General features: G+C 38.2%; 1 protein-coding gene across 4 annotated transcripts in view; it reads right to left on the bottom strand.

Moving 5' to 3' along the window:
* Positions 1–1,149: 1,149 nt before the first annotated feature.
* Positions 1,150–12,100, bottom strand: part of LOC109910564 (zinc finger X-chromosomal protein-like) — a 44,318-nt gene continuing 33,367 nt past the window's right edge. For 3 of the 4 annotated variants that reach the window (XM_048603292.1, XM_020509777.2, XM_048603293.1), the window contains 3 exons: positions 11,174–11,311; positions 8,566–8,706; positions 1,150–3,177 (listed from right to left, as the gene is read on the bottom strand). In XM_048603292.1, the coding sequence (XP_048459249.1) occupies positions 1,982–3,177; positions 8,566–8,706; positions 11,174–11,311 (1,475 nt within the window). In that variant the 3' untranslated portion in view covers positions 1,150–1,981. Of the gene's footprint in view, positions 3,178–8,277; positions 8,370–8,565; positions 8,707–11,173; positions 11,312–12,100 lie in introns of all 4 variants that reach the window. The other variant, XM_048603294.1, reaches the window with a different exon arrangement.

Below are 12,100 nucleotides of genomic sequence, written 5' to 3'. Positions count from 1 at the left end.
AGTTCAAAGATGAGAGTGGAGATTGTTGCAATATGAAGTTCACATTAATTTAACAAGGAACGGGCATGGTTGAAGTTAGCCAAATGAAACTGTAGAATATTTGTATAATTGCTTTGTCATATCCAATTCAATGCACTGCAAAATCTACGTTTTCAAGCAGATTTCAAATAAATAAGTTTACACTATTTTGTGATAAGGAAGGAAAGGGTGGGGAGGGTTGAATTTCAAACAATAAAGCCTTTAAAAACTGCAGTTTGTTTTTAGTATTTCTCATAGGCTAAAGCATTCTGGAGTGATTTCAAACAAACTGTTTTCAAAAGAATTTTGATTATGGTTAATCCCTGTGCTTCTAAAAAAAATCCTTTACAGTAATTGAATGTTATCTTCCATCATACTTTCTTTTAAATAATGTATGTTCTTCTGTTTTCAGCAAAAGATGTATATGCATTGAAAACATGTAGAGGAATTAAGAGTTTTGCCAGTTACATAATGATATGTTTCAATTCTTCCTTTTGAAGTTTTCTTTCATTTACGTACCATTCATACTTTGCTGATGTACAAATGAAGCCAACTTACTGCATTTCAAACCTTGCAGGACGCTGTAGAAATCTGAAGTAGGACATCATCTTGAAGCTCAAAAATGTTATACAAACCTGAAATTCCTGAATTATACTGCAATTTTATTATTTTAACCTTCCAATTTTATCAAGGTTCTCAGATGAATCAGCTATTTGAAGGTTACGTCAGAAGATCATCAACAGTGGTTGTTCGAGGTTATCAAATATACATCCTTTTTACTTTGTGTGTTATAAAAGATTTAGACTGAAAGAAAGTCTCTCTTTCATCACACAATTCCCTACAACACCCCTGCCCATTACTCCAAACACCTCTCCACATTATGTTCAGGCTGAGGTACATCATGTAAAGCATTTCCCTACATTTGGAGTTATTTGTTTTAAAATATAAATTTTGCAGCTCATGCAGAATACTAATACATACATATTTTCATTTAAATTGCTGCTTTAAGATTAAGCTGCAGTACTCTACAGAAAGCACAGAACGTTTTTTAAAAAACATATAGCGCTATTTGTTTTATTTTTACAAGATAAAGACATTGGCAAAATATAATTCTGGAAAAAATGTGTACACTTGTAAAAACATGAGCGGTCTTTTTTTTTTTTTTTTTTTTACACACCATATATGGAAAAGTAAATTTGTTGAGATAATTCTGCCACAACAATACATTGCTAGACCACACCTGACACAGAGGAATGAAGCACATCTGGAAGTAAAATGTAGTTAGGCAAAGGCCTTTAGTCCCAAGGTTACATCAAGTGAAGTTTTTTTTCCTCTTTTAAAAAGATGAAACTGTAATAAAAATGTAAATCCAGATGAGGGCTGAAAACATACCATTACCATAATACACTGAAGCATCAGAAGCACAGATGGAAAAATAACTACAATTCCAACACCAAATGAAATTTCAAAATACAGGAGGAGGTGCTGATAACATGGATTTCAGCCAGTAAGCAGGCAAGCAAGCAAGCTCATAAACGGTAGCACTTCAACAAAACTGAGCAATGATACAAACTAATAAAAGGACCACATTTGCCATCCATAATTGAACTGAAGCTAAACTGTTCTCAGAAAATAGCTAATTTTGGATTCAGTAATTATATAATGGCAGAAGCCAAAGCTGTAGCTGATTGGTTGCAACTAATTTATTACATTCATCTCTCAAGATCTGACACCACGTCGCAAAACCTGTCCATTTAAATGGATTTCTACGTCTGTGGACATGTAACTTTTCATTTTAGACTCGATCTTCAATCTAAGACACAATACAATTGGAAAAGGGGATAAGTTAGTTCAATTATTGAAGTGAACTTAACTTCTAAGTCTTTAACGACAAATGTACACAATATTTTTTTACCATACAATGGATGTATTGGAAGTAGCTGCTTCCTAACTTGGAAATAGTTCATGGTAACCCCTCGACCAAAACTGCATCCTTATGATGTCGAGAGATATGCTGGTTCTTTTCTGAAGGTCTTCGGAAGCCTTTCTTGCAGTAATCACAACGATGTGGGTAGTCCTTTGTGTGAATTGAAATAACGTGCCGTTTAAAGCCTGAGGCATCAGTAGTGCTATATTCACAGTACTCACACTGATAAACCTTTTTGCCACTATGGGTCTTCATATGCTTCTTAAGTTCAACCTGTTGTCGAAAGCCCTTTTTGCAACGTTTACATCTGAATGGCAAATCCTTGGTGTGAACTGAAAGAATATGACGGCTAAGAACAAAAGGGTCTGCAATTTTAAAGTCACAGTGCCTACATTGGTGCAGTTTTTTACCCTTGTGAGTGGACATATGTTTCTTAAGCTCAGAGGGTCGATGAAAGCCTTTATCACATACTTCACACTTATGAGGGTAGTCCTTGGTGTGGACTGAAATAATATGGCGCTTCAAATCACTAGAGTTGGAACTTCTATGATCACAATGCGTACACTGGTGGGTCTTGTGTCCCTGATGCATGATGGCATGTTTCTGTAGTTCTTTGGCATCTGTGAATGTCATCAAGCAATGCTCACATTTGAATGGTAGATCCTTGCTGTGCTTTGTCTTCATGTGAGTTTTCAGATTTGAGGCATCAGCTGATTTGTAGTCACAGTACTGGCACTGATAGGGTTTCTCCCCAGTGTGGGTTCGCATGTGCTTCCTCAACTCTGAAGGATGGCGAAATCCCTTGCCGCACTCCACACATATGTGTGGGAAATTCTTGCTATGCACAGCCAAGAGGTGACGATTCAGAAGCCCTTGTTCTGCAGTCTCATACTCACAAAATTTGCATTTGTGCATCTTTGTGGCTCCCTTTTCACGGTGAACCAATTTGTGGGAAACCAGTGCTCCTGGATGGGAAAACTCTTTGCCACATTCATCACACTCATAGGTCTTCTCCACTTTGTTCATAAGCATGTGACTCTCCAGGTGGTTGTGTAAACTGTTTTTCTTGTTAGTAGTGTAATCACAGTCAGTACACTGGTACTTTTTCTTGGTCAGTTGCTCTGGATGATTTTTCATGTGTCGCTTCAGGAAACCTCTGGACTTGAATTTTTTTCCACAGATCATACATGGATAAACAGTTATGGGATGACCATCAGGCCCTATGATGATTGCTGCAACAGAATAAAGAATAAAATGTCAGTCTTCAGCACCAAACAATTGCAACAACATCAAACCAGTACAGCTGTTTTGTTTTAAAAATAGTTTCCAGGGATATCCTGGTTATTCTTTATTTATTCACAGGATATGGGCGTTGCTAGCTTGGCCAGCATTTGAGTGGGTAGTTACAAATCAACCATATTGGGTCTGGAGTTACATGTAGGCCAGACCAGGTAAGGACATCAGATTTTCTTCCCTGAAGGACATTAGTGAACCAGATTTTTTATAAAAATGACAATTCACTGCTTAGGCTAGTTTTTATTTTTAATTCCAGGATTTTACTGAATTCAAATGTCACCATATGCTATAGTGGGATTCAAACCCATGGCCCCAGAACATTAGCTGGGGTTCTGGATTATTAGCTTACTGACATTATCATTACATTATTGTCACAACAGACAGAAAGTGAACAACCTTCTGTAATTAAATTTTCTTTCATCTCAACAACAATCTTAAAATGTTACATTTTACAGAAGCTTCAAGATAACAAGAACGAGAAGGTTGCAAACCAAATCCGTCCCCTGTAATAAACTAAATCACTTACTCAAAATAAAATCTCCATTCTTCTCCTACTAGCCCCAGGAATGCTGAAAGGCAGCAGCTGTACTCAAAAATGCTCTCAGGTAGCCCTCCCTCATGTTTCAACTTTTAAAGGAGCATAGAGCTCTGCAATTCATATCGATGCAGTTTGTGTTACCTGACCTAATCCAAACGGATATGAATGGTGCTACATTTGTCATTAATATCCTTTAGCTAAGAGATTAAAAAGTAACAGATCCCATCCTTGACTATAATCCATGTGATCTGTTGGAAAGTAAATTATAGATCTGGACAGGATTAAATAGATTGCGATGCATATTCCTTTGATCAGCCCGTCAACAATAACTGTCAATCTACACAAAGTACAAAAAAACCTGTTCATTTGAATGAGCCACCAGACAGCAGCCAAGGCAAAAGAATCCACATGTCAGTGTAAGCCAGTGGCACATCAGAAGGCAGATGGGGTGAGGGAGTGGGACAGGGATGATAGTTTTAAAGACAGCACATGACAACTTGGAAATATTAACGTAAAAACTTAAAAAACCAGGTACTTTACACACAATTTAGGCCTAAGAGCTATGACCTCCTCACTTGATTTGGCCTGTACGTGACTCCAGACACACAGTGATGCAAATGACTCTCCACTGCCCTGAGATGACCTAACAAGCTACACAGTTGTATCAAACTGCTAGCAAGTCTGAAGAAAGGTCTGAAACTAGAAAGACCACCTGGCACTGACCCGAGTACCAAAAACTACAGCGGCAAAGACATCCCTGTCAACACCATAAGAGTCTGCTTTCCCAACATCTAGGCCAACATCTGGGACAGCTCCCGTAGTCTAGTCAAGCTATAGCCATACTCTTGGAATTAGACCCAACAGATAAAGTTCCAGACACTACCATCAGCATCCCAGGGCATGTCATGTCTCACCGCAAGCTGGGTCCCACCAATTCACCAGAGGTAGCAGCACAGTGATATATAGTTTAGAGAGAACTGACCTAGAAATGGTCTTCTGAAGCCATAAAATCTCATTACATGAAATCACATAAACAAGGAAACCTCCTGTTTATTGCAGCATACTGACGACCTTCCACGACCACCCCCCCCAAACATACCTAATTGCTGCATCAACATTAAATCCATGATGAAGTCACATGGAGGAAGTGCTGAAGAATGGGTGGGGCATTTCAAAGTCCAACATCAAGAATAGCTCCACAGCACTAGTACTGACTAAGCTCGCCAAGTCCTAAGCTGCAAGACTACAATTACTGACAACGCCATCCGAGTCCAAAAGAACATAGCTGCTAGATTAGTTCTTGGCAAGTGGTGAGGCAATCAACAAGAGGGAAAAATCGACCAAACCTCATCATCACCAATCTGCCAGTCACAGATACATCCGACCATGACAGTATTATTAGGAGTAAACACCACACCGTCATTGTGGAGATCCTTCCATTGTGTTACGAGGCACTACATCATACTAAATAGGTCAGAATTCAAAGCTGGGCATCAATAAAGTGCCATGGGCGATCAGCAGCCGAATTATATTCGACCACAACTTGTAACCTCATGCACTGGCACATTTCCCACTTCGACTATTAGTACAAAGCAGGAGACCAAAACTTGTTAAATGAAGAGTGCAGGAGGTTATGCCAGCAGAAGCACCAGGCATAGCTAAAAATGTGTCTACCTGAAACTACAACACCCAGATGGTAGCATGCTAAACAATGGAAACAGCACGTAATAGACAGGGCTAAACAACCCTATAATCAAAAGATCAGATTTAATCTTTGTACTCCTGCTATTTATGAATGGTGGGGGACAAGTAAACAACTATCAGAACTGGAGGCTCAACAAATATTCACATCCTCAACTTTGGGGGATGCCACAGCACACCAGTGCAAAAGAGAAGGCTGATATATTTTCATCCATTTACAGTCTGAAGTGCCAAGTGGATGATCTATCTCAGGCACCTTGGAGGTCACAGAATCTCGATGATGCAGACAGAGGCCATTTGGCCTACTGATTCTGCACAGCATCTCCAAACAGCATCTCACCCAGACCCAATCCCCTACCCTATCCCTGTAACCCTGCATTTATCACGGCTATGCAACCTAATCTGCACATCTCAGGACACAACGGGGCAATTCAGCATGATCAATCCACCTAACCTACATATCTTTGGACTGTGGGAGGAAACCAGTGCACCTGGCAGAAAGCCACACAGACAAGGGGCGAATGTGAAAACTCCACACAGTCACCCAAGGCTGGAATTGAACCCGGCGCTGTGAGGCAGCAGTGCTAACCAGTGTCCCACCCTTGCATTGCTAATACCAGTCTTCAATCCCAATTTGATTCATTCCACGTGAATGAATTATGATATGAATTACCTATCAAGAAAAAGCTGAAGGCACTGGATACTGCAAAGGGTATGGATCCTAACAACATCCTGCAATAGTAACCGAAGACCTGTGCTCCAAAACTAGTCATGTCCGTAACCAAGCTGTTCCAGTACAGCTACAATACAAGGGTCGCTGACTTTCTACCTACAGTACTGTGTGTTAATCCAATGACTGAGGTGATTTTAATTTGGAAGACAACCTCACACCAGGTAGGTATTGTCTTACATCATAGCCTCTGATCCTACGTTCTCAGGGAAGAGAAAGCCCTACCTGTGCCACACTAACCAGCAGAACATCCAGGTACGTTACTGCACAGCCAATGGCTGATTTCCACCTCTCTGCATATCCGGGGTAAATGTCAGGAACTCTGCAGGGCAGCTCAAGGCTGACAGTGTTTATCTAGTGCACAACACCTTTTAAAGATGGTGACAGAACAAAAGGATGTCAGTCAATTCTGGGACATCCACTGATTGGCAGGTTGTTCTGGAAATAGCACACAGTAAGATGGAGCTGGAATTGGCCATGAGGAGCCAAAAAGGGTAGGTTTGGTAGTTTGTGAGGCAAGTTCAATAAGATATGGCGAGAAAGCTTGTTAGATCTTGTAGCAAACATCACTCCTAAAAACTCAACACAAACTCACAGACTTAGCCCAAAAAACCTAAGACTCAGTGGCCTAGTGATGGAACAACATGGCACTTAATTTGCTGTTTGATGGCTGATGTACTGGATGTGCACTTGCAGATGATGGGTACAGGAGGGTTATCAGGTTTGCCATTCCAAAGTATCCTTCTCAAAGATCAGCTGGACACTGTCTAGCAGTCAGTGTTGGTAGTCTGGCTTAATAGCACCATCTGCAAGATCTCAGGCAAAGTAAGCCTTTGCAACTGTTCCATCTATCAGATAACTGCTTAGTGTATCCTTGCTCAAGTGTTATTGAGATCATAGGATATAGGAGTAGTTCATTCATTAAATCTTCTCCACCATTCAATAAGATCATGGTTGATCTGATTGTGGACTCAACTCCCCTTTTCTGCCTGCCACCCCCATAACCCTCCCTTATCAATCAAAAATCTGTCTAACTCAACCTCAAATATATTCAATCACCCTTCTTTCAATGCTGTGGAGGAAAATTCCAAAAAACTAATGACCTTCTGAGAAGAAAATCCTCATCCCATCTTAATTAGGAGACCCTTAATTTTAAAATTGTGTCACACTTGTTCTAGACTCCCCGACGACAAAAAGCATACTATCATGCTCCCTGAAAATCTTTACATGTTTTAATAAGATCTCATTCTTCTCAAATCCAAAGGGTATAGTTGGAAACTGCTCAATTTTTTCCTAATAAAGCAATGTGAGCCATGCCAAGTTCTCACACAATTATATTTTTTAAATTGCTAATTGTGCATATACATATACCCACGTTTCAGCTATAATTTGTAATATGTAATGGCACACATCTTCACACTGGCTTTATAAAGACATTGTAGCACAATAATTAATAGCAGTATGATGTCTGTGCTTTTCGTAAATGTTTGTCATTGTTTAATTGGCTGTTTTAATTCATATGGCAATATGGCAGCAATGCAAGACAACAGGTCAAGACTCAGAATGGCTCTTAATGTCTACTTTCCACAGTGAACAGACCCATGCAAATAATGAAAAAGTAAAAGGAGATACAAGGGAGCAGCATCTGCTGATGAGAAATGCATACTGCACCTAAAATTACCAGGCAGTTTTCATAGCATATATTACACAGATATGACAGTTGCCTTTCCATGATTAGAAGAGCATGGTTGCTTTCAAAATAGTGTGGCAGCTGACCATTGTATTGACAAGTCAGTAGATGGTTGTGGTGGCAGGTGCAGAAATCAAAATTTGTAATGATAAATGAAAATCTCAGTGCAAAACCTGCTTTAACTAACTCTGGAATATGAAGATTTAATTTAGGTTGACTTTATCTTCACAGCCAATGTTATAAGTTTCGTAAATTTTAATTAGGTTTGCAGCAAAGTTCTGCAGAAATACAAGTGCAGCACAAAGCAGAACTTTTACCTCATGATAAGCAACTGGCCACGCTGCCAGAGTTCGAAGTGTACATCAGCAATTCCTTACCAGGATTAAAGGAGAAGAATTTTTCAAAAAGAGCATGAATGAATGACCAAATTTCCCAGTTATATTGTCTGTGAATGATAGTTCTTGGTGCACTGAATGTCAAAAAGATAACAAAGAAACTATCACAAGAAATCTCCATAGATGTAGTGAAGATATATTTCCTGAAGATATGTGAACAGGAAAGTAGTCAGTTTTGCTAAGTTTAAATTAACCAGTCATTAAATGGTACCATACAAACATTCTTCTGTCGCCAACACAAAACGTGCATCAATGAGAAACATTCCGTACCTGTCTGATACTGTCTACTTTCAAGTCTCCTCCTTTTCCTTGACTTTGGTTTTGCCAGCCTGTTAAGCTCAGCTGTTCCATCTGCTTGTAGAGGGTGGCTGGCAGTTCCATTCTTGTTCTCTACAGTATCGGAACTGTTACCTGAAAGAGTGTAAAATATGGTAATCAATTTCTATTGCTATTTACATATTTTATGTGGAACCCTTAATTGACTTTTTTGAATAAAAAATATTTTCATGTTTATAGAATAAATGAAAAGAATACCTTTCATTTGTACATTTAGCCACTTATCTAGGTGTGTGCCTGGTACTTTGTTTAAGCAGTAAGAAATTCAACCGATATAAATCCAAAACCACTAGGGAGCTAGCTAATCAATTCTGATCTACTGCTTTACATAATTAACTGATTTCTTACACCAGGTCCAAAGACAATCCACTCCCCTATTTGTATAAAAACAAATTAATCTTTACCTTAAAAACAATATAGTAACAAGGAAGCAGGAGATGGAAAGACAGAAAAAGCAGCTGCAAATACGTTTGTAATTTTAGAGAGTACATTAGGTAATCTCTCCAAAAGAAAGAGTTTGGTCACAAACAAAAAACAACACTTCCAACAAGTTGGGAGAAGCTATGAAAGCATGGTTATAATATCACTAAAATTTTAAAATGGACCCTTGCAGTTCAAAAGCTGGTATTAATTGCCATTCACAGTGTCTTAGTATATTTTATTTAACCCAATAAAAATACAAATGATCTGCATTCATTACAGGACACATTGTCGCAAATTGTAAAGTTTGAATGTAATTATTTCCTCCGTATTTTACAAGTAAATAATTCCACTGAGAAGTTTTACATTAGTACAAGGTGTTCAAATATAAAAGATAGCACTGAACATGTCATTGCTGCTGTGCCAGACCAGTATACAGGATATTAACTTTATCAGTACTGCAATATTAGTTGAATCAGAAGGACCACTAAAACAGAGCCATTCCACTCGGAAATCTCAACATGGTCGACTTTCAGAAAGTTGCCTTAACAGATACTGTCTTAAAAATTCTACTTCAAATCAGTGATTGATACTAGCAAGTGTACTGAATGCTGAATAGAGTACATTTAAGCCGAGTCGTGATAAAGGAAGAAGATGTATTTACATTGCATCTTTCATGACCTTAGGGCGCCCCATGAGCTTTAGAGACACTACAGTATTTCTGATGCATAGTCACATGCAGATTGTTGTGATCTGGAAATGTTGGCAGCCAACTTATCACAACAAAGTGCCGCATGCTGCAAAGTACCTTGCAATCATGACCAGATAACCTATTTTAGTGACGTCAGTTGATCAATACATATCGGCAAAGATTGCACGTTCAAGAATAAACTTCTGACACCATTAAGCCATGATGACGCCTGTGATACTGTCAATGGTTCAATAACTTTATAATGTATTATAGGCTTATGCAAGGTCAGTGGGCAATACTAATAGCCATTTATGTGTTCTAAACCTGGAGTAAAGAAAAATTATTCATTTTTGTTCAGAGATATACACATACACATGTATTAGAATTATTAATTTAATCCAGGGAATTTGTCTGCAGATCCTAACAGAATTAAAAATACCTGTGCTTCTTGTGCATATTCTAGTGGCCAAACTTTACAAACAAAAAAAAAAATCAAATAATCAACAGATGTCAGAAACTACAATTGACTTGTATCTCAGTTAACTTAGATCTTTAAATGGTAAAATATGCTGCAGCAATTAAACAAATTATGGCTTTGTAAGCATTGCCTAAAATCTTTGACTTAATTTTCATAGCCAAATATGGCCTTTGCTCCCAATTTTGCCTTTCTATTATAAAACTGCACAATTATTCTGCCCAAAGCTTTGAAATTAAAGCAGGCATTGCTAGAAATAGTCTGCAACTTTGGGAACATCTGTGGAGAGAGAAGCAAAGTTAATATTTCAATCAATTAACCTTCCTTAGAACCCAAACTCATGACATTGTCCTTTTTTACAGATTAGGCTTTTGGGATCTTACATTTTTGGTTGGGTTTAGTACAGATAATGAAAATACGCATTACTTTTTCTTTTCTAATTTCGAATTATAACATGTCATAAACACCATTCTAATTTACTGTGGGCCATGCTCCTCTGTTAACTTGTACAATCTCACCCACTAAGTGCAGAAAGCTGAAGTGAAATTGAACACACTTCATCCCTAGTGGTTTGCTAAGGAACAGCATTAACAATTTCTTCAAATAGCTTAATGACCCACTGTGCCAGAAAGTTCTGGGGTCTTGAATGAATAGGTAGGTGCTTTAGCACCTTCAAAACAGAATAAAATGAAGCCTACTGATTTCAGTAGCTTGAAGCAAAGTCCAGAAGGCAAAAGAAGTCTCCTCGTCTGTTTATCTGTAGATAGAGTTTTCATGTAGTAATCAGTGAACTGTTAGGGTTGGAGTGGAGGAGAATTTCTATCCGTCTTTTGCATTTTATACTTATCAAGGCAATGCATAAGAAAATTTCATAGACTTTTAATCAGAATCAAATATATATCATTACACTGAAAATAATCCTACAATAAACCTAAAGAATATGTAAAAATATTTACCATATGCAGTAGCCCAAGCTACAGGCACAAATGTCTTGCTAATGTCTGCGTCTTCAATTTGTTGCTCATGACCTACTGTTGCATCATCTTCTCCTACAATGACTTCCATGTAAACTTCATCTGCAATATCAGTACAACCTGTGAAAACCAATCAACAGGCATGAGAAGTGGCAGAGAATCTCTCTTAATTCTTTACAAGTAACTCAATATATAATAAAAGCAAAATACTTTCACAGTAATATCCTCTTAGAACTGCAAAGTTGTGGAGATAAACCAACTTTGTTCACATTTAGATTTTCCTTTTTCCTCTCCCAACACTAAAATTTATGTAAAATCGATAATTTCCTTTTTATCTCTATGGTGACTCAGTTTCATAAGCAGTGGCAGGGGATGTTTGTGGTGATTGAAGACCAATTTTGGTCATATTATTGATAAGTAAAAACTTTAGCACTATTAAAATGAAACTGACTCAAGTATAATGGGAACAGTGCACCATTATTTAAGTATCTGTTGGTTTTCATATATCCAGTTTGAAAATGCTTTCGTAAGCCTAGCAGAAATAATAGCATCTTTCATCTTTTAGGTGCCGGATTCTTTTCCTTCAATTCTTTATTCATTCATCCATCTTTTACATTCAAATCAGATGATTATGAATGCAACAATTCAAATCACGTTCTGATTGTTGCAAATTTACACAACCAATCCCTTCAATCCATACTATCAAGTTTCAGACTACGTACATAAAAGGCAAAGATAACAAAGTGTGGAGCTCGAGGAACACAGCAGACCAGGCAGCATCAGAGGAGCAGGAAAGTTGACGTTTCAGGTCAGGACCCTTCTTCAGAAAAAGGGTCCCGACCCAAAATGTCAACTTTCCTGCTCCTCTGATGCTGCCTGGCCTACTGTGTTCCTCCAGCTCCACACTTT

The sequence above is a fragment of the Rhincodon typus genome, chromosome 11 (assembly GCF_021869965.1).
Source record: "Rhincodon typus isolate 14 chromosome 11, sRhiTyp1.1, whole genome shotgun sequence".
Lineage (NCBI taxonomy): Eukaryota > Metazoa > Chordata > Chondrichthyes > Orectolobiformes > Rhincodontidae > Rhincodon > Rhincodon typus.
Note: the sequence above shows the minus strand (reverse complement) of the source record. Positions and strands in the feature narration are given on the sequence as shown.